A 25,577-nucleotide genomic window follows, 5' to 3' on the forward strand; every position below is an offset into this window, starting at 1 on the left:
TGCATTTGAGAGGTCTAAGGATGCTATAAAGACCTCTCTTATATTGGACTGATGTACAGAGTCTCTTATGTGTGCCAAAATAATTATACCATTCAAGTTGGTTCCCAGATCTTCTCTGAAACCAACCTGAAATTTACTAAGGCACAAATTATCCCTTACCCCTTTGTTAAGATCTCTTCATAACAGCATGCCAAAAACTTTACTAGCCGCATCTATGAGTGCGATAGGTCTGTAGTTGCTTGGATTTAGTGCGTCACCCTTTTTGTATATGGGGACAATGATAGATTGCACCCAAGATTCCCGGGACTGTATAGGTCTCAAAGATGTAATCAAATATTGGTTTTAATAAGTTTGCCCATGTGCCGCCTTTATACCAAAAGGTGGAATGCCGTCAGGTCCTGGCGCTGTAGACGGCTTAAGTTTGTTAATAGCCCAAGTAATATCATCAAGGTCCCAAGAGCAACTTCCCCCTGGGAGGTCCCAGATCCATGTCTAGCCCTGTAGCAAATTTGAGAGGCAGTGCAAATTTGTTCGTATAATAGGTCACCAAGCCTCAGCTTTAAAAGGACAGTCGAGTCTGTCCTTAGCCGGGTTAGGGTTCTATTAACAGTCGCCCAAAATGTACTGTCCATTCGCTACATAAAGTTTACATCATCTGCTGGTGGACTTTCAAATATTGGTCCATTTTGAACGATTTGATCAGATTTTTATGTCTCATAATGATCATTTTTTTCAACGCCTGCGACTCATTTAACGATAATGGAAGTTTCTTAAGAGTCGTCATGTCCCTACGATTTTTAAGTTTAGAATTATAAATTCTAGAGTCCCAGCTGGTGTTGTCAAGTTTATGTATGGGGTGCCTCCCCACCTTGCTAATTTTGTAGGCACAAGACATCATGTTATTATAAAAATTCCCCCCAGAGAAGAGAGCCCCATCCCCTAGATTCGATTTTGCAACTATGGTGAGGTGTTAAAATGAGGGTATTAAATCTCTTAACAGTATTCATATTCCAACTGACTGCTCTCCCTTGTTTTATAACTGAAAGTCCCATATACTCTGGTCTTACTTGAATACCAGGGATGGCCATGGTAAGGGTGAAAAGTAGTGGTATATGGTCGCCCAATTCTGTATCTATGTGGGTCAGACTACTACAGGCTTGCTTCCATCCATTAGATACATAAAATAAATCAATCCTAGAACTATTAAGGCCCCTCTTCCAAGTGTATTTGGGTAGATTCTAATTAATCGGACATCCCCAAATCCCAGGTCTCCAAATCTTTGACCCATCACATCCCTCTACTAAGATTGGGGTGAAGCACCTTAGGGATGGCCCCCCTATCATTCCACATAATACCTTCTGCACAGATTGAATTAAAGTCTCCTCCCATCACAATACGATCACTAAACCCTTCTCGTACCAATCCCCCAGAATCTCGCAGAGGTTCTCCTCCACATTTTCGAAAGTTACTTTCAAAGGGTTCCAATAGAGATTCAACAGTAAAATTGGCTCTAGTACATTTTCTAAGAGCAATACAATACCCAAAAGCCAATCACTACTATAGATCACTCTACATTTGAGCCCCAGATTGCAATCAACTGCAACTGTCAAACCACCACTAGGTCTACCTGCTATACCCCTCGAGGCGGGGTGAGAAAAAATATGGAAGCCTTCCATATAAATGTTGTTGAGCATCATAGTTTCCTGAAATAAGTAGATACAAGGGAGAGTATTGGTCGAGTGCTTAATCAAAAATGTGTTCAAGTTTGTACTCCCACACGTGTTCCAAGAAATTATTTTGATTTCAATAGTGTCAGGGACAAACTGGCCCCTGTCTAAGGGTCTCTAGGGTTTTAATAGCTGGCTTTAACCAAGACCAATCCTGGCCATTATTTAACAAACTGGAAAGAAAAGTCAGGACTGGTTCAGAGTTTAAAGATGAACTGGAGCCCGAGTGTATAGTTTGTTCCAATGGAGTATTCACTGGTTCCTTATATGTCAAGAAGCTATCAGCCTCTTTAGCATTGGCTAATGTTATCAAGCCAAAACCCAGAGACTCAAGATTTTTTTCTTGTGCTCTGACCATATCGGCCGCCATCTCCGAATGGAAACTACTTAACATTCGGTGATTGTTATGTCTTGGGAGGGCTATTGCATCTATATCGTCAGTCGTTATAGAGCGGAGTAATGGGATTTTTTTAAAGATGTTTAGCAAGTTAGTTCTGTTCAAGTTAGCCACTTGGTCAGTCTTGTTATTATGGTACCAGCCGATGATTTTCCCTGTATTGCTCACCAAGTCTGGCTGTTTAGGTATTGGCCGCCCCTTATCATTTGCTATTAATAATTTAGCTATTGGTGTCGCCTGTGTATTAACACCCAAAATATTTGTTAGATTCTTGGGTGCATTGTTAGAGATTAATCCACTCTGGTTGTTAACCATAGACTGTATCCCACTAGTCAGTAAGGCACTTCGGGGAATTACGGGGGATCAATAATTGCAGGCTCGGCACTGGCAATGTACTCAATTGATGAGGGCCTGTGGAAATTCTAGTATGCTTAGTGCTGACTATTTTCCCGAAGGCCGTCATCTCAGTTTGTTTCGTTCGAGGGCAGTCTTGTCCTGCTCTAGGTTGTTTTCCATCTCTGGTATCGAGTTATTTTTTCTTCACTTCCTGTTGCAAAGTCCCCCTTAATTCCTTCCCCTGTATCAAGCCCCTCAGCACTAATGGGAGCACTACCATTACAACTGCCCCTTGGTTGCGCCGCTTGAAGTGGTATATTTCTAATAGCTTTAAGATGAGAGTCCCCCCCCCCTTAATTTTAGTATTTGGCATGTTTTGTGTTTTCTTCAGCATCCTGGCCCCTTTTTTTGCCTCTTTCCACCTACGAATAGGCAAGTGAGGTACCGCATTAATGTCATATTTTGATATGTTTAGAGGTGACTCTCCCTGTCTTTGAGGTCTGGGAGAAACCTGTTTAGTTTCCTGTTTACACTTTACCCCCTTTTTCGGTGGAGTCTGATGAACAACCTCGGAATCTTCACTACTAATCTTCAAAACTACCCCCTCAGTAGTGGGCTCCTTAATAGGATCCTTATTACCCTTCCCCTCTATTGTTGCCATCACATCCTGAAAGGGGCCCCTAGGGGACCCCGACGTCTATGGAAACAAGGCGGGTCACCACACACAATAGAGACGCCGGACACGAGGTTGTATTCCCAAAGCAAGGGTTTTATTGCAAAGCAAAAGTCTCAGTTGGCCAACTCGGTCTCACGCCCCGCAACGTGTATCTCTAGACCTCGAGGGACGCAAGAGAGCGAATTACATACATCAGTTACATATATACAAAATGCATATCAAACAATCAGCTATGACATGTTTAACACCCCCCCTTTATTGGGTTTCTTTGAACTTGGTGTGATGATGGACATCTCCGACCACTATGACACCTTCAAACATCTACTCTAGTAACAATTTGCAATTTGTGAGTGCGTAGGCATCTTTCGGTTATTGAATAGAACACGGCGCTTCTGTTCTTGGAAGCGAACTACATACGGGGGGGGGTTGCATTCCGGACCTTGCTATCTGGTGCTAGTCGCGTCCTGGGAGCCGACATGCTCTTAGCGGGCTCAGCAAAGGGGGGCCGTTAGAAAAGCATAATTCAAGCCTTTAGCGGTATTATTCTAACATATTCTACCATATAACGAGACTGGATGGCAGCTGTGAAATGATTGAATGCCCTGCAGCTCTGCTTCAAGGTTATATTAAGGAGGAAGCCGGGCATTCTTCCTGGAGCTGCCTACGTTTGTGTTTCAGCGAATTCTTGTTATCCTCTCGGCCCTGCGGCCTTGTCCTTTTCAAGTACAGACAACAATGTTCCACAGTCGAGCAGTGTAAGCGGAAAATATACTGCGAAGCAATAGGAACAGAAAGCAATGAGCAATGGTTAGAAAACAAAATGGCGATTCTTGTTACATCAAAATGGCCGTTCATTGGCAAACTCGAAAATCTATATTCTGTCATATCGTGCATGAGACGGTTGGTCCACGGCCACCAAAATGTGTTTGCGGTCTCAAAGTAGAGGTATCCGCATTTCTAGACTAACAATCCAAGAGAGGGGAAAGGCAATCGGGAGCCCCAGATCCACCTTGTTGCTCAATATTCTCTGCACTATTCCCACCCGGACATAGGTTTTCTTCAGCTCTTACCCCTCTATAGGATGGGGCTGGTCGTTCCCCTGAAATCATAAATTCCAGCAGTGTGGTAATTTTAGCATCCATAGTGGACAACCTAATATTTTGATCCTCCCTTAATTTGTCAATTCGATTGGCCTCTTTAATATTTTGGTCCTTCTTAGTTTTACCTTCCACAAGGCCTTCTAAAAAGGCCAAGCATGCAATTAACTCATTAAAGGCTGATTGTTGTCCAGCCAAGGATCCACCCAAAGTTTCCTCTGTCTCTCCCAAGGTTTTAAGGGGCAAAATTCAAACTAATGTGCAGGTTGGACAGACAGAAGAGGAAACATATGATCTCCCTTACCCCTATTAGTAGGTGATTGATGTTCACGTCTGCCCATGGTTGTGGGTCGGCTATCTGGTATTTCCTGGTCGGAATCAGTGGGTCTATCTACCCTACCAGATCGATCTTCCAATCCCTCCCCACATTCTGTTTGGGTAATACTATCTTTCACACTAGTAGGCGGATTAACTTTCTCTTGGTCCGGGACTATAGGTTTGTTGACATTGCCCCCTTAATGGTCCGCTGTGATATTATTTTCTGTAGTTTGGGATAATACTCGAGCAACTCCTCAAGCCCTTCCGATTAGGAACTGAGAAGCCTATCGGCATCTCCAAGTCAATGATTTCCTTGAGTAGGTCCGCAGTTGCGTGCTCCATTTCAATAAATGAGTCATCCATGTCATCACCACCTCATCCGGGGTTAAGTTTTTGGCGACATGGGCTCGAGATCGCTTTCGGTAGGTCCACCAAACTAGTTTGCTTTGGTAGATCCAACAATTTGGAGATTGGTGCCATGTCCTGATTAGAGTTCCCAAATATAAACACAAAGGGGAGTGGTAAAATGCTTTTCAGGTAAATACCGCTCTTTTACCCCATCTGTCACTCAGCCACTAAGACTGTCAAAAGATGGAGGACATTTTGCTTTCGTTTTTCTTAAGTTTGCCTCCTGTAGTGGGGTGGATGCATGAAAGTGGACCACCCTTTTAGTGCCCAGCATGCTTTCCTGTAGACATTCTGCGTCAGTAAGTTCGTATCTACTGGCAGACAGATCCAAGTTTACTAGGACCGAATTTTTCTAAATGTTTGTGTTCATCAGTGGGGACTGGTATAATACTAATGGGTTGCATCGACTCAATCTCACTCCCCTTTGTAGGCTCTGCTGGTGTAGAGTTCTCATGCCCTTCATAGTTTAGGCATTCAGGTGCACAAAAGGGCACCTCCTCTTCCATAAGGGCTTTTGTTCCCCCCCCCCCCTACACCTCCTTCAGCATTAATACCTGTTGTACATCCATCGCCTTGGTCTTCTGTATCTCTACGGATCCAAAACCACTTCTTAGCACCGGCATTATATTAGTATGGAAGCTCCAGTAAGTATAAATAAACAGGACAGAAGAAAAGAAAAAAAAGAAGACTCCACTTAAGATAGTGTGAGGAGGTTCAACGTATCAAAAATTGTGAATCAACAAAAAAGATATTTAGGAAAAATAAGGAAAAAGCACTCTAAAAAAACTCTGCGAGGTAGATGAAAGCTAAAAATAAAATATCTTTAAGATCCTCCAATAAAAAGCATAAAAATGTAAGATAGAATAAAAGCACAAGGATTTAAAAAGAACAGCTCCGTCAACTCTGTTTTTAAATAGCAGTTTGCACAACCAATGTCCATCAAGTGGGTCAATGATCCCAAGGGGAGAGTAAACCTCACAACCCTTAAGGTAGTACTTTCCTAAAATTAGTATAGGGCAAAGTTCAAAAAATAGATATTACACATATGTCATTTAAGAGCCAAAAAACAATGTTTAAAAGTAAATGTAAATTGTTTGCCGTCCTGGGAACGCCCGATAGCTTGAGGAGCAGCCTTAGTCCATCTCTTCCCCCCCCCAGTGACCAGCAATTAAGTTCAAGTAAGATTTCCTCCAGACCTCAGAGGTGATGTGGAGCAGTACGTGTCCCAATATAGCAGTACTGTACTCGCCGTTTGGAATGAATGGGCTAAAAGGTAACCAGGAGCAAAGAAAATACTTCTGCAGTCTCCCAGCGGCTGATAGTGTAGCCGTTCGTATTGGGACTTACCCCCCGCTTTCGTGCCAACGCTGCTTCGTGTTGCAGTCTGTATTCCTTATTCTGACGAGCAGGCGAGCATGCGTTCACAGCACTTCAATAGGTAGAAATAACAGGCTGTATTCCAGCCTCCAAACAGCCACAAATAGTAAAGTCACAGCGCCCCCTTTACTCCTGCCGGGCTTAACACCGCAAGGGTAATGGCCAAGTACTTTTATTTCCAAAGTAAAAGTGGGCGGGCCAAGCACCGTCACGTTGAGGCTCCACAAAGGATTAGAGCAGCAGATTTCCGGGTTGCCAATGCGGCGTTCAGGGACGCCAGGCAATTTTGTCAAATTCAAAAGATAAGCGATCACAGTTCAAGGGTGTTTATTGAACCTCAAATGGGTTGAACTCCTATCTAAACCTAAATCTAAGGATGCGAGCAAGCTACGACCATCAAAAAGGAATAGCGCAGTCCTAATGGAGTCTGTCAAAATAAAAGGGCCTATATTAATAAACCTATTGCCAATCCTTACTTCTAAATGCAAATGTTGTGGGATAACAATGTTTGCATAAGAAAAATGTTCGAGAAAGAAAATGTCAGGACAGTTGAGAAGTTGGCTCCCCTTCCACATGTTTTCAGCACTGGGCAAGGCAGCACGTGCGAGCTTCGCACACACTCTGGCCTCTTGGCCACGAGGTAACAGTTCAACGCATAGGCGTCAGGACCTTCCACCAAAGTCTCACTCCCAGTGACAGTCTCTTATTGGAGATTACCTGATGTAACAAACAAAATACAAAAGTTCCTTTTCTTTGTCAGGGTTTTCACATTCACAAGTTCACAACTGGTCTCCCTCATTCGGGCTCGGATCACGCACCCCCCTCGTTCGGGGTCAGACCCTTTTTCCACAATGTTCACAATTGACTCCCTCGTTAGGGCTCGGACCACGGATCCTCCTCGTTCGGACTCCTTGATATCGGAAACAAAGACTTTCGAATGTGCAATGGGTTTTGCTTAAACCCTTGCAGGACCACTTCGATTCACTTCACACAATTGTTCTCATCAATCTTCTACTTTCGTTCCTCTTGGCGGGATACCTTACAGAGACTTTCATTTGAGCACATTCACGGTGCCGGTCCACTGTGTCAACGGCATCGTATTTTTCCTTCTTAAGTTCAAAAATTCGTCAGCAGTTCAGCTTTACTCGCGTCTTTCATCACACGTGTTTAACAGTGTTCGTTCTAGTGCTCATTATACAATGTTGCCGCTTGCAACCTTGACTTCAACACAGACCTATCTTGCATCAGTCTCCCCAACTCACCGGCTGTGTTGATCTTTGTTCTTGGAGCCAAGGACGATAACACAGCGTCTGCTGCTCCTCTCCGTCATGGTTATTCACGTGGGAGAGCCCTCAGTATCTCCGACACACAATGCAGGGTACTTCAGTCTGGTTTCCCCGGACTTACGCTTTCTGCCTTGCAGGATTCGTGAAAGTAACTCCCTCTTGCCGAAAAGGTCAAGGGTGCTTCCCTTCTTATGAATCCCCCTTGGTTTGCCCTCTTTCTCCCCTTGTTCAGCTGGCAATTCGAAACTGCTGTACCTTTGTGTGCTTTGCATCGCTCAGTGCGCTCTCGTGCTTTGGCTTTTATTCGTCTGGGGACGTTTAATGGCAGTCAGGTGTGAGTGAGTGATAGTAATTGCCTAACCTTGCCTGACCATAGTAGTGGGACATGTCGGGTACACGTCTCGGGTGTATGTCTGTTTTCTCCTGGAGTGGGCTGTCTGTGTGAAGGTGTTTATGCAGGGAAAAGGGGGGGGTGTTACAGGGAAGAGAGGAATACCGCGACTCGCCATCAGGTGTCCCACTCCCCTAAAGCCCCCTCACTCAGGTGATCCTCTCGCAATGCTCCACCCCCAGGAACAGGATCCAAAAGCGATGGCCGTGTCGAGGCCACCTGGATGACAGATCCCTGGTGACTAGCGGGTGAGACACCTGTTGGTTTCTTACACTACACACAAACCTTTTAAAGCTGAGGACAATCAGACCGGCATTAATGGCTTTTTTGCCATCCATAAAGGGGAAAACATCCTGATAATGACAGATAACACAGTGGCCATTGTGACAAATCCCAGGGCATTGCCACTGCTTGCATGCAGAGGCCCCTTTCGATGATGCCAGGGAGGTGAGGCCACTACCCGATATTCCCCCTGGGGGTGGCACTCAGTGGGTGGATCTCGTGGGGAGGGAAAACTCTGTGGAACTGGTGATGATGGCCCTAGGAGAATGTGCTATCCCCACCAATCACCTGTCCCTTTACCCCCTTCCCTCGTAGAGTCATGAGATATTGCCACTCTAGCATTCGCCTAGTAACTACTGGGGTGAGGAACATTAGAAGTTACCAAAGAGAAGATCCACTTCCTTGTACTGTGACAGAGGGGGCACTCCATTGACCGACAAGGAAACAAGACAGTTCAATAATGTGACAAGAGAGAAGCGCAGAGGCATGTGGGTGACCTTTTGAGAACGTAAGGAACAGTCTAGTGGTGTCTGGATTGCGATTGGTCCATCTATCTAGAGTAGAAATAGAGTAGGGTAAACCAGGAAGTGTAGTCTAGCCTTCCTTGTAGGAGCAGGGAGCAGGAATCCTATGCTAGAACAGAAGGTGGTGTGGACCACTCCACTACCCAGAGAGAGGGGGAACTCTTGATCACAGCAACCTGTGGGGAACTGAGTGAAGCTGGAGTCTCCCTCACTGGGGGAACCAAGAAGACCATTGTGCCTCTCAGAAAGAGGGGTAACCCTTGAACCCCAGCACCCTCTGGGTTACTGAGAGAAGCTGGAACTGCCCTCACTGGGGGAGCCAAGAAGGCCAGCGCTCCTCCCAAAAAGAGGGGGAATCCTTAACCGCCAGCAGTTTGCAAGGGACTAAGGGAAACATGAGACTTACTCACTGGAAGAGATCTGCTGGGGAGCCACAGAGAGAAGACTGAGATTCCATGGGAAGCAGCAGAAGCTTGCCGGTGTTGCCGAGGATCAGGACCCTCGCTGACCAAGTACAAAGGGTCACAGAGGAAAAATGGGAAGGCACAGGGAGAACCCAGAGGTGGTGGTTGGGCAGAAGTACACAAAAGAGGGGATGATACTCTAACATTAAGAAACTAAGAGCATTATGCACACAAGAGGAGGGCTGGCAGGCTATTGAGTGTACCAGGGCTGCCAGCAGAACTGTGACATTAAGTGGAGATGTCTGGGACCCCTATTTGAGAAGCAACAGAAAACGGGTCTGGGACCCATATGTGAAAAGTGAAAGTAGAAGGGTCTGTGACCCAAGGCAGTCCCTGGCAGGAGAGTACATCAGGGCTGCCAGCTGAACTGTGCGGCAGTCTTCCAAGACAAAGTACCTGGGTGAAGGGTGAACCAGGTTGGCTGTACCAGGGAGAGCAAACAAGGGGAAGAGAAAATATTACCCTTCACCAAGTTGGAGGAAGAAAGACTGACCTGACCTAGCACCTGTCAGATGAGTATACAAGGCAGGATGGGGTGATGAGAAGCTGGTGAACTGTATATTGTCTATACTGTGAACATTGTAACCAGGGGAAGAGAGGCATTACGATTGGTCCTTTTTGTAAGAATCCTGAAAAGCCAAGCGAGGAGAGGTGTCCGCTTGGCACAGTGAACATTGTAACCAGGGGAAGGAAGGGAGTCATGCACCCCTGGTGTTTGTGAGAATCTGGAGGATCCAGGGGAGAAGTGCCCTCTTGGTACTGTGAACTTTGTGGAGAACCAGGAGAGGAGAACCCTCTTGGCATTGCAAATACTGTGGCCAGGGGAAGGGAGTCATTCCTCTTGGCATTGCCTAGAGATATTTTTGTTGGAACTTTGAACTTTTACTTTGATTGAACCTGGAACTGTATTTTGACCTTTTGAGGAAAACTGAAACCTGGAGAAGGGAGCCATTCTTGCAGGCAATGTTCCCACATACAATTAGACATTTTTCAGATTAAGGGAGTCATTCCCCTGGATCAGGAAGTCCTTTTATCCCTTTGGTATTGGTTGGAAATAAGCATTTTGACACAGTGTGGTAGCCTATTTTGATTTCAACTGGACATCCTGACAGTTGTTAGTCGTTTTGTTTAGGTAGGGGTTTTAGTCATAGGGACAAGTAGGGTTTTTCCTTATTTTCTTTATAAAGAAGTCTTTATCAACCAAACTGCCACCACTGTACCAGCGTCCTACTTCTGCACCCTTGCACCATGCATTACCTCAACAAAAGGGAAGGGGTAGGGTCACTACTACTGTCTAGGGAGACAAGGCAGCTCTGGTTTTTGGCACTGCAAAACGGAATGTCTCTGTCTGCTGTTCACCTAGCCGGAGAGGAGAACATGATGGAGGATGCTCTGAGCAGGCAAAGCATGATTTCCCACAAGTGGGAGTTAGATTAGGAAATCCCACTAGAGATCTTCATCCTTGGGGGGAACTCCTCAAGTTGATCTGTTTGTGTCCAGTATCAACAGGAAATGCAACCTTTTCTGCTCCAGGTAATTTCCTCAAAGAGGAGTTTGGAGGGCTCATCTGTGATGGACTGGGTTTTTTACACTCCTGTACACGTTCCCACCAGTCCCCGTCATTCCTCATGTCATCACGAGGTAGAGGAAGTTCGGGAACTCTGAACCTCCACGTCTGGTTTCTGATACAAAGATTGGGACCTCCCGAATGACGTGAGAGAGGTGTTGCTTTCACTTAGAAGGCCAGCAACGAAAGCACTATACCGCTGCCTTTGGACTAAGTTCTGCAGCTGATGTAGAGCTAAAGATATTGATACTTTTGCTTGCGATGCTCTTGCAGTGCTTTCATATGTGCTACACCTGGCCCATCAGGTGTCGCAGCGTTATCCATCTTTAAGCACGCGCCAGAGCAAGGCTCTTATTTTAAAATGCCTATTGTCGTACAGTTCCTCAAGGGACTGACAAATATTTTCCCATGGGTCCCTTTATAGTCCCGGCTTGTGATCTGAACTTGGTGATGAAACTTTTTTGATGGGAGATCAATTTGAACCTCTCCATTCCTGCCAGCTCAGATTGTTGACATTCAAGACAATTTTCACCGTGGCCATCACTTCTGCTCGCAGAGTGAGTGAGCTACAGGCTATTTCATGTAAACCTCCTTTCACCACATTTTTCAAGGAGAAGTTAGTCTTGAGGGTTCCCAAGTTGGTGTCAGAAATGTCACCTGGCACAAGGTTACTTTGCTGACATTCTACCCACCTCCTCACCCTTCCAAGGAGGAAGAGAGGTTGCAGAGACTGGGCCCAGGAAGGGCTCTTTTTTTTATATTTCCAGATTGGCAATTGTCTTTTTTGGTTACATTGAACACCGACTGGGGAAAGTCGGGACTAAACAGACCTTGGCCCACTGGATCATTCTGTGTATTTCAGAATGTTATTCTTTGGCTTGAAAAGATGTCCCTGAAAAACGAAGGGAACATTCCACGGTCCATTGGAAGAACAAATTACTTTCCTGGTAATGTTCTTTCAACTGGATGCTCCTCCCACAGATTCCTGATTGCCCTCCCAGCTTACCCCTCTGATTGTCAGTGAATTTTGAATATACTTCTCTTTAATGCCTATGCTGATTGTGTCCCCATGTCAGCTGTGCGAAAAACTAGAATTGAGGCATCGGGCACAGTGCGTACCATTCATAACCGCACCAACGTCACGTCCGAGTGCTGGGTTTGAAGTCGTTGAAGGGCATCGACTGGACGACGCACATCGCCCTTTGCTGTCGAAAGTTTCCGAAGCTGCAAGCAGGATATCGGTATATCAAAGATGAGGAATCTGTGAGAAGAACATCCAGTAGAAAGAACATTACCAGGGGTAGGTAATTTGTTCTTCTCCAATAAAGCACAGGGATATAAAACGTGATCGTAGACTCTTCTGAAGAGGCACCTTCCCATAGAACAGACTATTTAAGCAGTGTTCGTCCTGAGTAGAGTGGCTCTCACATTTTTGCCAAACTCATATATACGTTTCAAGCATAGTTTATTACGGATATTTTCAGGGTGGGACAACATTTGTAAAGGGAAACAACTTCAAATAATGTTTAACAACATGATGGCTTATACTTGGGTCCATCAGTTCTTTAGTTAACAAGTGTCAATTTGTGCTACCTTCTGGAGAGGTTAATGGATTTACAGTAACTCAATTCTGGTGTTTTTAAATCTTCCCGACATGTCTTTCTTGTCCTTTGATTCCTCAGGCTCTTCTTATCCTAGTTGTCTCATCCTCAATATTGCAATAGATCCTTCCTGGGTTCTCGAAGCTAACGTGCACCTGTATGCTAAAAACTCTCAAGCACTGTCAAAACTCTGCACCTTCTATGAGGGAATCACTACTTCCCTCTTCCAGCGTCCTAGCTTTTTCCCCTAGGGAGACAAGGCAGAAGACTGGGACCTAGTCTTACTCCTTGAAGATTTGCAACATTCTCATTCCTAAGGGGCTTATCTGTCATCTCCTACCAACTCCAATTCAATTTCCTCTCCTCTGATTCCTTGACTCTGTCTTCAGACTCTTGTCTCTTCTACCACCTTTTCATTGTAGTCCTTTCACCTTCCAGGGACGCCACTACCAATTCAGAGCACTGCCGTTCGGATTGAAGTCGGCCCCCAGGGTCTTTAACAAGTGGCTAGCACCAGTGGCGGTGCGGCTGCGCCTGCAGGGGATTCACGTCTACCCCTACCTGGACGACTGGCTCATCCGCTCAAGGACGAGGGAACTCGCCGTCGAACACACTGCGAGGACCGTTCAGCTACTCACAGACCTGGGATTCGCCATAAACTACCCAAAGTCCCACCTGGTGCCGTCGCAGGTGGCCCTGTTTCTGGGAGCGAAGCTCGATACAGTGAGGCGCCTGGCGGCCCCGTCGGGAGAGCGGACGAAGACCATTCTAGGCAAAGTGCAACGCCTGCTAGCCAGGGACGTGGCCAGGGTGAGGTCCATCAAGTCCCTCCTGGGGATGATGTCCTCTTGCATCTACCTTGTGCGCCTCTGCAGACTACGGATGCGCCCTCTTCAAGAATTTCTCGATGCCCGTTGGATGCAGGCGACGGGCACCTTCGAAGCCAGGGTCCCCCTCAACGAGGTGTTACGGTATGCGATTCAGTGGTGGGGCGTTCGAGCGCACCTCACGGCGGGCAAGGACTTTCAGACGCCGGCGTACCAGGAGACGGTGACGACGGACGCCTCCCTGGAAGGTTGGGGCGCCCACACCGGAGATCTCCACGCAAGAGGCCTCTGGCTCCCGGAAGAGAGGCTCCTGCACATCAACGTCCTGGAACTCCGAGCCGTGTTCTGGGCTCTCAAATCGTTCCTCCCGTCGCTCAAGGGCAAGGTGGTGCGGATCGTCACGGACAACACCACGACAATGTTTTACATACGGAAGCAGGGAGGCACCAGATCCCCAGCCCTATCGAAGGAGGCACAGGATCTGTGGCACTGGGCGGTCGCCCAGGGGATGTTCCTGGTTCCCTTCCTCCTGGCAGGAGAAAGAAACACCATCGCCGACTCGCTCAGAAGGGAGCTGCGCGCGTGTCACGAGTGGGAACTGCGTCAGGATCAGGTGGATCAACTCTTCCGATGATGGGGCAAACCCCAAATCGACCTGTTCGCAACAGCGACGAACTCGAAGTGCAAGAGGTTCGCCAGCAGGTTTCCCCAGCCGAGAAGCATGGGCGATGCGTTCTCGTTCCCCTGGGACGGCCTACACCTGTATGCATTCCCTCCGTTGCTGTTGCTGCTTCGACTCATCAGCCAGCTCAAGAGGTCCCGGTGCAGGATGATCCTTGTCGCACCGGCGTGGCCGAGGCAGATCTGGTTCCCGGACCTTCTGGACTTGTCAACGTCCCCTCCCATCAAGCTGTCGGCGGACGCGGACCTTCTCTCCAGAGAAGGAGGCGCCATCTTCCACTACGACCCGGCGTCGCTGAACCTGCAGGCTTGGCTCCTGCACCGCTAGAGTTTGGAGGCTACGATATACCGGCCGATTGCAGAGAGGTTCTTGCAAAAGCCAGGGCGTACTCGACTCTCAAATGCTACGGTCATAAGTGGAAGAGGTTCTCTATCTGGTGCCGAGCACAGAAGATCAACCCCCTACGGATTACGGCCCCTCAAGTGCTGCCATACCTGCTATCGCTGGCAAAGGCTGGGCTAGTCCATGCCTCCATTAGGATTCATCTGGCGGCTATCTCCAGATATACCAGAACCACAGGACGGACGTCCCTGTGGTCCCATCGACTGGTAAAAGAGTTTATGAAAGGACTGTTCCGGTCGTTCCCACCGGTGAAGGCCCCGGCCCCGGCGTGGGAACTTAACATGGTGCTGACCAGGGTCATGGGGCCCCCATTTGGGCCGATGCACTCCGCACCGATGAAGTTTGTGTCGTGGAAGACTGCGTTCCTGGTGGCCATTACCTCTGCACGACGAGTGGGAGAGATCCAAGCCCTATCCTGCAAAGCACCGTACTTGACATTCCATGCCTCGAGGGTGGTGCTTAGGACGCACCCCTCCTTTATGCCCAAGGTGCCGTCGGACTTCCATCTTAACGAGCCCTTGGTGTTACCTGTTTTCTTCCCGTCTCCTTCGTCGCCGGCCGAGAGGACTTTGCACTCGCTGGATGTGGCTAGAGCGCTGAAGTTCTACGTGGACCGCACAAAGAGTTTCCGGAGGACATCACAGCTGTTCGTGAACTTTGGACCTGTGAATCAAGGGAAGGCTCTCTCGAAGTCTTCTATTTCCAGATGGCTCTCCGGCTGCATCATGCACTGTCACTGGTTAGCTAACCGACCTCTGCCAGGCCGCCCGAGATCCCATTCGACCAGAGCGATCGCTGCTACTACGGCGTTCTTATCTGGTGTGCCCCTGCTGGACATCTGCAGGGCTGCTACGTGGAGGTCGACGCACACCTTCACGAGATTCTACTGCGTCGATCGGGATTCCGGGGAGGAGTCCAGGGTCGGCCATGCAGTGCTGCGCAACCTGTTCGCTTAAGGGTGAGCCTGGTGAAGAGGTAAGAGATGCTTAAGGTTCAGTTTTTTGTATTGCTTAATGTTGAGCCTTTTGCCACCCCCCGTGGTTGTGCATGTGTGTACTGCTATCTATTCTTATATTCATGAGCATGTGAATCCATGCCAGACCCCATGCTGGAGAAGGAACAAGTTACTTACCTGTAACTGTTGTTCTCCAGCATGGGTCTGGCATGGATTCACATGCGAACCCTCCCGCCTACCCCTCTGCGGCTCTTCACTTGGTCATACTGCCACTTCACGTGCTACCAAATCTGAAGATGGCTGCCAGAGGCGGGGCTTAGGTAGAGGGCAGTCATTGGCTGCGGTCTTTATGACACAGAGATCAGTGATTGGTTACTACTACGAAAGACAGATCAGAAACGAAACTGATACTGATTTTTTCTTTACCGAGGATTCCCAGCCTGAAGACGGGGAATATTCATGAGCATGTGAATCTATGCCAGACCCATGCTGGAGAACAACAGTTACAGGTAAGTAACTTGTTCCTACTCTTGCGTCCCGTCCCCTTTCTTCCATACTGCATGGGCGTCCCTTCCAATGGACGGGAGACTGAACCTTTTTCACCAGAAAACACCTTCTTCCCCTTTAAATTTAGAGGCGCGTGTGGGCGTGGCCCTGGGAGCATGCTCTACCCTGACTACGCCCACCAGTGCCACACCTCAGTCCTCATTGACGTGTAGACCATATTTAACATTGCTTAATGACACCAGTATTATTAGGGGGGAGGATGGTAGGACGTATGGAGGAAAGGCGGCGAAGGACTAAGAGTACGTTAGTCACTACGGTGAGTAAATCATAATTTATACAGTAGCTACAGTGTGTGAAGTAGTTCACGGTATGCAGTACAGAATGAATAAATGTACATTTCAATTGAAAGCTGGTCCTTTAAATGGGGTAGGATGGGAAAAGGACATGCATGTCTGGAGTTCAACAGTTAGTTGTTTAATAGAGTTCCAAGTTGACTACAGCCATCAACACTTGTCTTAATCAAGGTCTACTGACCTTTTGTAACCAGATTAGGCAGATATTGCTCATGTGAAATAGTGCAGACACATTCAAAAGGCCAGAGATGGTATCAGGTGCACTGCAGGAGGTTAACTTATCCATATATGTGGGCTGCCCCAATCCAAATGTGTTTCCTTTGCCAATAGGAGCATACAAACCTCAGTATTACATATACATTGCATTATAATTGAGTATTATAGTTAGTTTCGAGGGGATTGGGTCCTCCGACGTATTCCATATCTGACATTACCTGTCATAGATATGGAATACGTCGTCGGACCATCCCATCGAAAGAATGTTACCAGGTAAGAAAGTAACTTGTTCTACTGGCTACTTGGCAATATTCTGCATTCCAACAAGGAGTGCTAGTGGTCATCTGATGGACAAAATCCTTTTCTAAACCCTGCACTATCCCAATGGACCAGCATTGCCCGGACATGTACAGGGGAGGCATGAGGGAACTACGCTATATACATCATAAAAATACTGGGTTGTCTCTCCCCTTATCCTGTAGCAAACTAAAATTCAAACAAATGTCATTTAAAATCTGCCCAAACAGTAGCACACACATGAATGAAGTGACTCGTTTTTTTTTGAAGTTCTAGTATTTAAAAAGTGCAACTATTTCTAGAGCTGCAATGCATTGGTCGTCAAGGGATTGTGAACCTGGACACTGATCAGAAGATGGACCACCTCCAGTTCTCATATACGATTGTATACCCTTGGCTACCAGGCTATGAGGCTAATTGCTGCCCCAGGCATACACACACTCCGGACCCTTTTTGTTTATCTATATTTGGGGACTGTTTGTTGTCCTGTAAATAAAAGCAACAAAATTAAATTTAAAAAAGCCAACTGAAAATGGTGTTGAAGGAAGTAATATTCATACCCAGATGCCATAGCAGATCTCTTTTTGGAAGCAAGATGACATACAGTAACATTTCACTACGGATACTGTGCTCATAAAGTCAGTGCAAGCATACATAAACTTAACTGCAGCGCGATACATCCCTAAGGCACTTTGCATCTTCACCACACTGTTGAAATGTGCTGTCAGTTTCTCTTTAAGCTTATTGGCAAGGGGGAAATATCCCTCAGAGGCCGCTCACCAAAGGGTGTATTGTTTTACGGCGAATTAGATGTATTGTGATTGTTTAATGAGATGCTCCAATATCCCCGTACTTTGGTAGGTTTCATGGAATTATTTAATCACAATCTTTCTTCAAATATACCCATTTAATGTTTTTCTCCATGTTACCCAGGTTAGCAATCCAGTGTATGTGCCTATGACAACCCATGAACTTCTACATAGAATGAGTGGGAAAGGATTATCCGCTCAGTACCACTTTCCAAGACATCCATGCATTTTTGGACCTCAAATGTTGTCTGTTCAAGTCACGTTGAAGAACAACACTGATCAGAAAATAGAAAACATTCACATAGGGGAGAGCAAATTGCCATCTGGTATGAAGATGCATAGCTTTAGCCCCATTGGTAAGCAAAACCTCTTTGATAGTAATACTATATATGTCTGGAAATGTTAATAGTGGCCCCTGAATGGGGATTTACTCATTTGGATTGCTGAAGATTGTAATTTAGAGCTGGTATATTGAAAGCAAAAGTGCATGCAACAGGAAATTCCACCAGTAATGTGAATCCAAAATACTGTCTCTTTGTTTAATAATCGTGTGCAGAAAGGAATGATCCCTCACTCTGTGCCGTTCTGTAGGTATTGCAAAGTTGGATACTGTACCCTTGTTTTAGGTTTACTTTTCTTTGCTCATTTGATGTATTCACATGATCAGCTGATGTTGATACTCATATTGTTGGAAGCTGAATAGAAACTTAAAACCACAATGGAGTCCTTATCAAAGTTTTGTTTCTCCATTCCTCCCAACAAGAACTGCTTAGTTACTGCGCTCCTCAGCTCCTGAGCCCAAATGACTTCAGTTGAAGTGTGATTTCTAAAAGTGCAAAAATGCACATTTCTGTTTAAAATATGATTGATGGATAGCATGCTATGAGGCCAAATAGATTCATGCTCTGTTTCTTTTACAAATATTTAGTAGAATGTATATGCTTCCTACTGGCTCGGACTGGAAAATATCAGACCGCCTTCCATATTGCTTTAATATTCATTGTTTTCCTTTGATTCACAACGCCATAATTGTCTCACAATGGGTGTGCTGAAGAATCCAATTGAGTAAAATTAATAACCAAAAGTACTAGAAAAGGTCTCTACTTCCATCGATCTTCTAATGTATTCCTTCCTCCCACAGACTCCTCATCCTAGATGTGTCTCTCACAGGCCCAGCTGCTCTTTGACGCTTTTTCAGATATCTGGGGGATGCCTTTCATCTGCCCCTGACTCTGTTGCATGCCTGAGACCCTACATTTAACGTAAATGGCCATAAATATGAAGTAATTGAGCTCCATGACCTCAGTTCCTCTTTTCCACACAATCACTACGCTGCTTAGGAACTACAGTGATCCTAAATCAAGTGGTTGACTTCAATCACTGTGTTGCAGATTCCATGTCTGACCCCAAAAGGTTTGGCTTTACTGCCTTGCGAGGAACATGTTACAAAGGACTTTGCTGAAAGCCAGTCAATGCACCAAAGGCCCTCTGAGACCGTGCTGCAAAGCTTTTATATTTGCTCCATAATGGCAGCGTCTGCTGTGGGAAGTCCGCTATATGAGAATGACCAGAGGACATGTTTGCACAAGATATTTTATTTAAAGAATAAAGACTCGCTGCCTCTAATCCCGAACTCTGATGGGTTACCTACTCTATAAAACAATATACGGGTGCTTGCCAGGAAGACGTACAAATAAAAAATGTCTGTTGTCAAAATCCTATGCTATCCTAACATCTGCCCTTCCACTATGAAAAGAAAAAAAAAGACACTTTAAGCTTTGGCTTAAATAAGGATTAATCGCCCCCCTGGGATAAATCACAGGTGGATGATATTCTATCCTCCACCAAAGAGTCTGCAAAGTCTTTTCCTGGTCTTGGCTTGACAGTTCCAACAATAATACCTCTTAGCTCCTTTTTGGCACAACAACAGCCTCATTAGATTAGTCTGAACAGTCTCTAGTTCATACCGTCTCCTCACTGCTTCCTCTGATCTTTATAGGTCCAATGTCACAAAACAAAACGTTCTCATTATGTAATGCAAGTTAACTTTTATACTGCGCACCTCACCACCATAGTGGCCTTAGAGCACCGAAACCATGTCCCTGTGGGTGAACTATGAACCCATCTATGGTGCAAAGCAGACCGTGGTCTTTTGGGGGGGAGGGGGTGAGAAGTAAATGAGGATCAAGGTAAATAGGAATTGGCAACAGCGGGAGGGGAGGATAACATGAGGATTGAGTAGTGGCATTAACTGGGATGCATGTACCATAGTATTGCTTTGGACCAAAACGGTGAGGAAAAGAGTAAGGAGCTGGTCCTAATGGGCAAATCAATTGTCTTGTCATTAAGAAGTGCTGTGTGTTCTAGGTATTAATTATAAGTAAGGTTATGGTTGTACTGAAGAGTTCCTGGATGTTGTGACGGCTTAGAGACCAAATATTCATATTGTGTCCCTTACGGGGAGTTCTCAAGAGACAAGGTGCTACTGAGCCTGCTTACAGAGGTGCCAGAGCAAAAATGTGGCTGTGTGCTGAAAGTAAAGTTGGAGGACACAAAATGGCGATATGACAAACGAGTCTCCCCCACATGGTGCCATACTCTGATCGCATCCTGTGGCGGGGAGAGAATGAGCGTGCACACTTATGTAACAGGAAGACCTGACCTTGTCGTATGCTATCGGGGACCATAGGAAAATAATGAAAGGTGTTCTAGTGTGCTGTGATCTGGCTGGTGAAGTATATAAATACATACATGAGATAGTCTGTGCTCCTTTTGTCTACAGAAGCATACACACTGGTTGGCCATAGTGCAATATTGTAATCCTTATTAAGAAAACCTTGAATGGGCCATGACATAAACATCTGTTGCTATTAAATATAGGTAGTAAAGCAACATCCCCCAAACACCAACCCCACCCTACTATGCAACATGGATGGCAAAGAAACCACAAGGATAAGCAGAATGTTCTACCCTGTCTTCTGTGCCTATGGCAGCAGCCCTACCTACCTGGCAAAGGACTCCTATAATTTATTTCCACAATACATACCGCCCCTTAACAAGCTGAAAATTGTAAATATCCGCAGTCAGTTAAGATAATATAAGAAAATGCAGAACAATCATAGAGCGGATTCCTACTCTGGATCTTCCTGGTGTACCTTCCCCTCTCCCCCACAACTCCCTCCAGCTAAGAAGATGCTAGTCACATCCACTATGCATAATACGTATACCTCCTGTTCCTCCACACACAAAGAAATAAATTAGCTAATGCTCGAAGTTCTGCTGAAAGGAGAAAACACTTGTTATGAGCGTGGGTAAACAATAGCCCACAGTAAAAGATGAATGAACTGTGCTACTGTGTCAATGATGTGAAAATGCTGCCAGTATGCCAGAGCCAAACACGAAATTCAAGCCATGGGTTGAGGAGACACTTCGGTCAGTCGCAGATCAAATTTGTAAGTAAAATCTGTAAGTCAATCGTACTCCTACGTCTCATCCCTTTTCCTCCATCCTGTATGGGCGTCACTCGCTGGGGGTGAGAACTGAACCTTTTTCACCAGAAAAAAATGTCTTTCCCTTTTAAATGTAGTTTTGTGCGGTGGCGCTGCTACGGGATCATGCGCTCCATTGACCCGGACCATCGGTGCCGCAACCAAGTACTCTTTTCTGCGTCGACGGGAACGGACCCACTTCACCAGCTCTCGTGGTCGAGTCCATACGACACGTAATTCCATGTGTTTTTTCCTTTTTCCATACTTTCATCCTACTACTAACTTCTAGTTCTTACTGGACACCATCCACGGGTGCCCTTCCCGTCCCTGGCACATGTCGGCCGCGACGGCCTTCAGCAGGTGCCTGCCTTGTGACGGTTCATTTCCCACATCGGAACTAAATGCCCTCTGCCTCCAGTGCCTTGGCGAGGACCACGAATGGGACGGCTGCTCGGCGTGCAATGCACAAACTCCCCGGTCCTTGAAGAATCAGTTGGCGCAGTGGAGGGAGCTGTTTGCCAAGTCTCCGCCAGACCATATAAAGGAGTATGTGAGAAGGAAAACCAAGAAGGCAAGTATATTGATTTTCTAAAGCACCCCGCAAGGATGACTTTCCCAGGGAAGCCCACCAGCGGGAGGGGCCAATTGGGCTCTGCTGCAGGCGAGAAGTGTACTGAGGCTCAGGTAGCTACCAACCTAATGGCTGAGGGATCTAAAGATTCTCCTGGTCCCGTCGTCAAGGAACTAAGCGGCTTGTACACCAGGACCTATACGCACCCCAGACAGCACTACAAGCCCCATGGCTGAGGGTCAACAGCCTATCAGGCCTCCGCCTGAGGTGCAGGAAGGGGCTGAGCCTATGCGTTCAATCAAACAGACCAAGCCCAGGCCTAGTACAGCCACGGAAGCACGTGGATCAGGATTGGACAAAATGGCGGCCCACGCGGAGAACCTGGTGCCCAGACAAGATGCGCGCCTACCCAGCATATCCCAAAGGCGGGAAACCACCGCCAGGGCAGCATGGTCTCCAGTATCCATGCCACAGGTCAAATGGTGTACCACCTATCCGACCACAGCGGGACACATGTGGTACACATAGGCTTCATACGTCTACGACAGGCACTGCAGGGTTCAGATAGCAAGCACACATAAATCCGCCTACGCAGGTGCCGGTGCAGGAATGAACTCAAACAACCTGTGAGGAGCACTTTTTCGATAAGTTCCTAGCACTCAAGCGGTCCCCACAAATGGGAGGCATTTGTATTTGCATTTACTTGGTTTTATATACTGCCTTACACCAAAGCGCTGAACAGACACCAACAGTTGAGTGGCCTTAAAAGTCATGAAGGGATGGGCTTTTCGAATGTTGTACAAATGAAATTGACAGGAATTGGCAGATAAGGAAATATGGTGACTGAAGGAGAGATCTGAATCAAGATGGAGACCCAGATTACGGTCCACGGAAGAAACGGGTAACTGCAAAGGAGGAAATTATATGAATGGAGGGAGCAGGGAGGGAGAAATAGAATAGTAGTGGGAGGAAAAAAAATAACTTTTTGCGGCATTGAGTACCAAAAAGTGGCAAGACTGAATGGCAAGACGACAGGTGCTAAGTTTAAGGTGGATGTAATCAGTAAAGTGTGGAAAGGAAAGAAAGAGCTGTGTCTTCAGTGTAGAAGTGATGCGAGAAACCAAAGGAGGAAATCACCCCAGCCAGCGAGGAGGTATAAAGGGAAAAAATGAAAGGACCAAGAACCGAACCTTGAGGAACACCATAGATAAGTGGACACCTTTTAGAAGAAAACCTCCACCAAGGAGACTGAAAAAGTCCTCTGGGACAGGTATGCCTTAAACCAGGCTAAAGTAGAGCCAGAAAAGCAAAAAAAGGAAAAATCAGACAGTAGAAGTGTGTGATCAACAGTGTCGAAAGCTGCAGAAAGATCCTAGAGAATAAGAGAAGACTGCTTAGTTTGAGCTTCAGAATGAAGAGAGTCCAAAACAGAGAGAAGAGCAGTCTCGGTAGAATAACCAGGGCGGAACCCAGATTGAAAACAAGGAAGGATAGAATTACAAGAAACAAAAGTAGAAACCTGAGAGTAAACAATGCTTTCAAGAATTTTGGAAAGAAAAGGTAGGAGTGAAATAGGGCGAAAATTAGAGGCAGAGGATACATCAGCAGAAGGTTTTTTCAAGATTGGAATAATGGTAGCATGCTTAAACGAAGATGGAAAAACAGAAGAGGATAGACAGGAGTTGAACAGAATTGTGAGATAGGGAACAAGCAGAGGATAGACTTTAGGAATAAGTGCAGATGGTATGGGATCCAGTGGGGATGAGGTAGGGTGAGCCGGAGCAAGGCGAGGTATCTTCATTGGTGATGGGGACAAACCCAGCAAAGATCTCCTTCGGAGATATCGGAGAGATAGGAGAGGTCAGAGGAGTAACCAGTGTACTGGACAATTCCTTTACTGATCTAAATTAGAGACCTAGGAAGTGAAGTAGCATCGCAAGATCTTTGGCAGTAAGGGTGGAGCTAGTTGAGGGATCAGGAGTAGGAGACTAAAGGAGGCAGGACAGAATTTGAAAATGTCACCTCAGATGAGAGGACTGCGAGTGTAAGCTCAGAGAAGTAAGATTGTTTAGCAGAGTGAAGACAACTATAATAGAGAGCATGATAAGATGCATAAGAACTGTAGTTCCCTGCTGTTTTCAGTTTTAACCAGCATTTTTCTAAACACCAGAGAACACGTTATATCGCATGAAGATGGGGAGAAAGCCACAGTTGAGGGGGTTTTCATGTGGGGTGAAAAGTTGAAGAACGGTACAGTGAGTCAAGGGATGATGAAAGTGAAGACGAAAGGGCAGAAGCAGCCTCATCCGTTGCCAGAGTGGAAAATGATGCACACGACACTCATTTAGAAGTACTAGTAAAGATGAAGTGTAGTATTGAATTTGCACAGATGGTGACGTAAGTAAGAGGGAGGAGTTGAAAGCTGCAAAGTGTGAGAGGAAGCATTAGGTGTAATAGAGAGCAAGAGAAGATGGTCTGACAGGTAGACCAGAAGAGAGGACACATGGGATGTAGTAAGAGAGGAAGTAAATATAAGATCTAGACAAGAGCCTGAGAGATGGGAAGGGAGGAGTAAAAGAGGAACTAGGTAATGAGAGTCAAGAATAGAAATGAATGGGAGAGCAGAGTGAGTGGTTAAGAGATGGAGATTAAAGTCGCCAAGAACTATAAGTGGGGCAGTAGGGAGAAATAAAGACAGCAATGTGTCAGTCCTCACAAAATGAGGCTATGGGACCAGGTGGGCGGTAGATCAATAGGAATGAGATTGAAGATCTAGAGGAGCCAGTAGAGAAAATGGAACCTAAGAATTCAAATGAGGAGAAATGAGGTAGAGTCAAATTATGAGGAAAAAGAGTAAAGGAAGAATGATATGAAATACCAATGCCACCCCCACCAGAAGAGATAAGAGGGGTGTTGCAAAAAGAGATAGCAGAGGTAAACAGTGAAGCAGGTATGGTAGCATTGCTGGCAGAAATTCAAAGAAATTGTAGGTTTAAATGTAAAAACATATCAAGTACAGATGAAGATTTATAGCATAGTGACCTGGCATTCCATAGTCCAAGATTAAGTGACGTAGCTTTAGGAGCACAGAGAGGGTAATTCAGGTTAACAAGGTTAAGCGTAGAAGTGGGATGCCTGACATCTGTGCTGAAAGGTGGCATTGTGTGCGCTAGATTTGAGGTACCCAGCAATATTGCTGAAATGATATGTAGAACAAAAGACACGGATGTCACACCGGTTTGGCCCATAGATGGATGAACATGGCGTGCCGGTAACATGGAGTCAGGCAAATCAGGTAGTACCTGCGGTGCAGCTGATGGATTAACATCTGGGACTGACAGTAAACCCTGCCTGGAAGCATAAGTGCGGACCGCTGCAGACAGCGAAGTCTCGACTCGTCCCAACTTCGCATGCGCTTCGCCCAGGCCGAAGATGATGTAGCTTGTAAGCTCACGTGGATAGGCTGAGACCAAAGGTGGGCGGGGTCTCAAGCATTGCTTGGCAACGAGAACACTAGTTGAAACACTGGAGGAGCGGGTGGGTAGAGCGGCACACACAGCAAAAAGGCTGCTGATCACAGTGTGCAGGCACACAACCTAAAAACCAGGATGCAAGCAGATGACACATAGATGGAAACAATCCAAAGGCAGAACGGCAAAGCGAGCTGGTGCACGCGGACTCCGCAGACAGGGAAGTCTCGACTTGTCCCGACATTCTTAAGGGTATCATCCAGGGCATGATCCATCCCATGCTCTCCATGCAACCAGTACAGCCACGAGCTTCAAGTGGAAGCGTATCGCTCCCGCAACCGACTCCACCGACCACACCTGTCGGCTCTGCATTTCCTCCGCCTCCAGCCATCCCTCCACTGTCTGTTAGCACACTGCCAGAGGAGCCCGCAGACCCTCCAGGCACAGGGGATCCACCAAACACTGACGAAGAGGAATTGGACACGCCCTCCTCAGCGAGAGTGTTTCACGACAGGATTGCCGGCCTGGCAGAATACCTGGCCATTCCCC

At 46.4% G+C, this 25,577-nt stretch overlaps 1 protein-coding gene across 1 annotated transcript in view; it reads left to right on the forward strand.

Annotated features, from left to right (window-relative positions):
* The window catches only part of AP3B1 (adaptor related protein complex 3 subunit beta 1), a 2,743,269-nt gene that overhangs the window by 1,991,769 nt on the left and 725,923 nt on the right, over positions 1 to 25,577 (forward strand). The window contains exon 23 of the mRNA XM_069627424.1: positions 17,624 to 17,855. Coding sequence (XP_069483525.1) covers positions 17,624 to 17,855 — 232 coding nt within the window. The remainder of the gene's footprint in view (positions 1 to 17,623; positions 17,856 to 25,577) is intronic.

This window comes from Ambystoma mexicanum, chromosome 6p (assembly GCF_040938575.1).
Source record: "Ambystoma mexicanum isolate Mex_15411 chromosome 6p, UKY_AmexF1_1, whole genome shotgun sequence".
NCBI lineage: Eukaryota > Metazoa > Chordata > Amphibia > Caudata > Ambystomatidae > Ambystoma > Ambystoma mexicanum.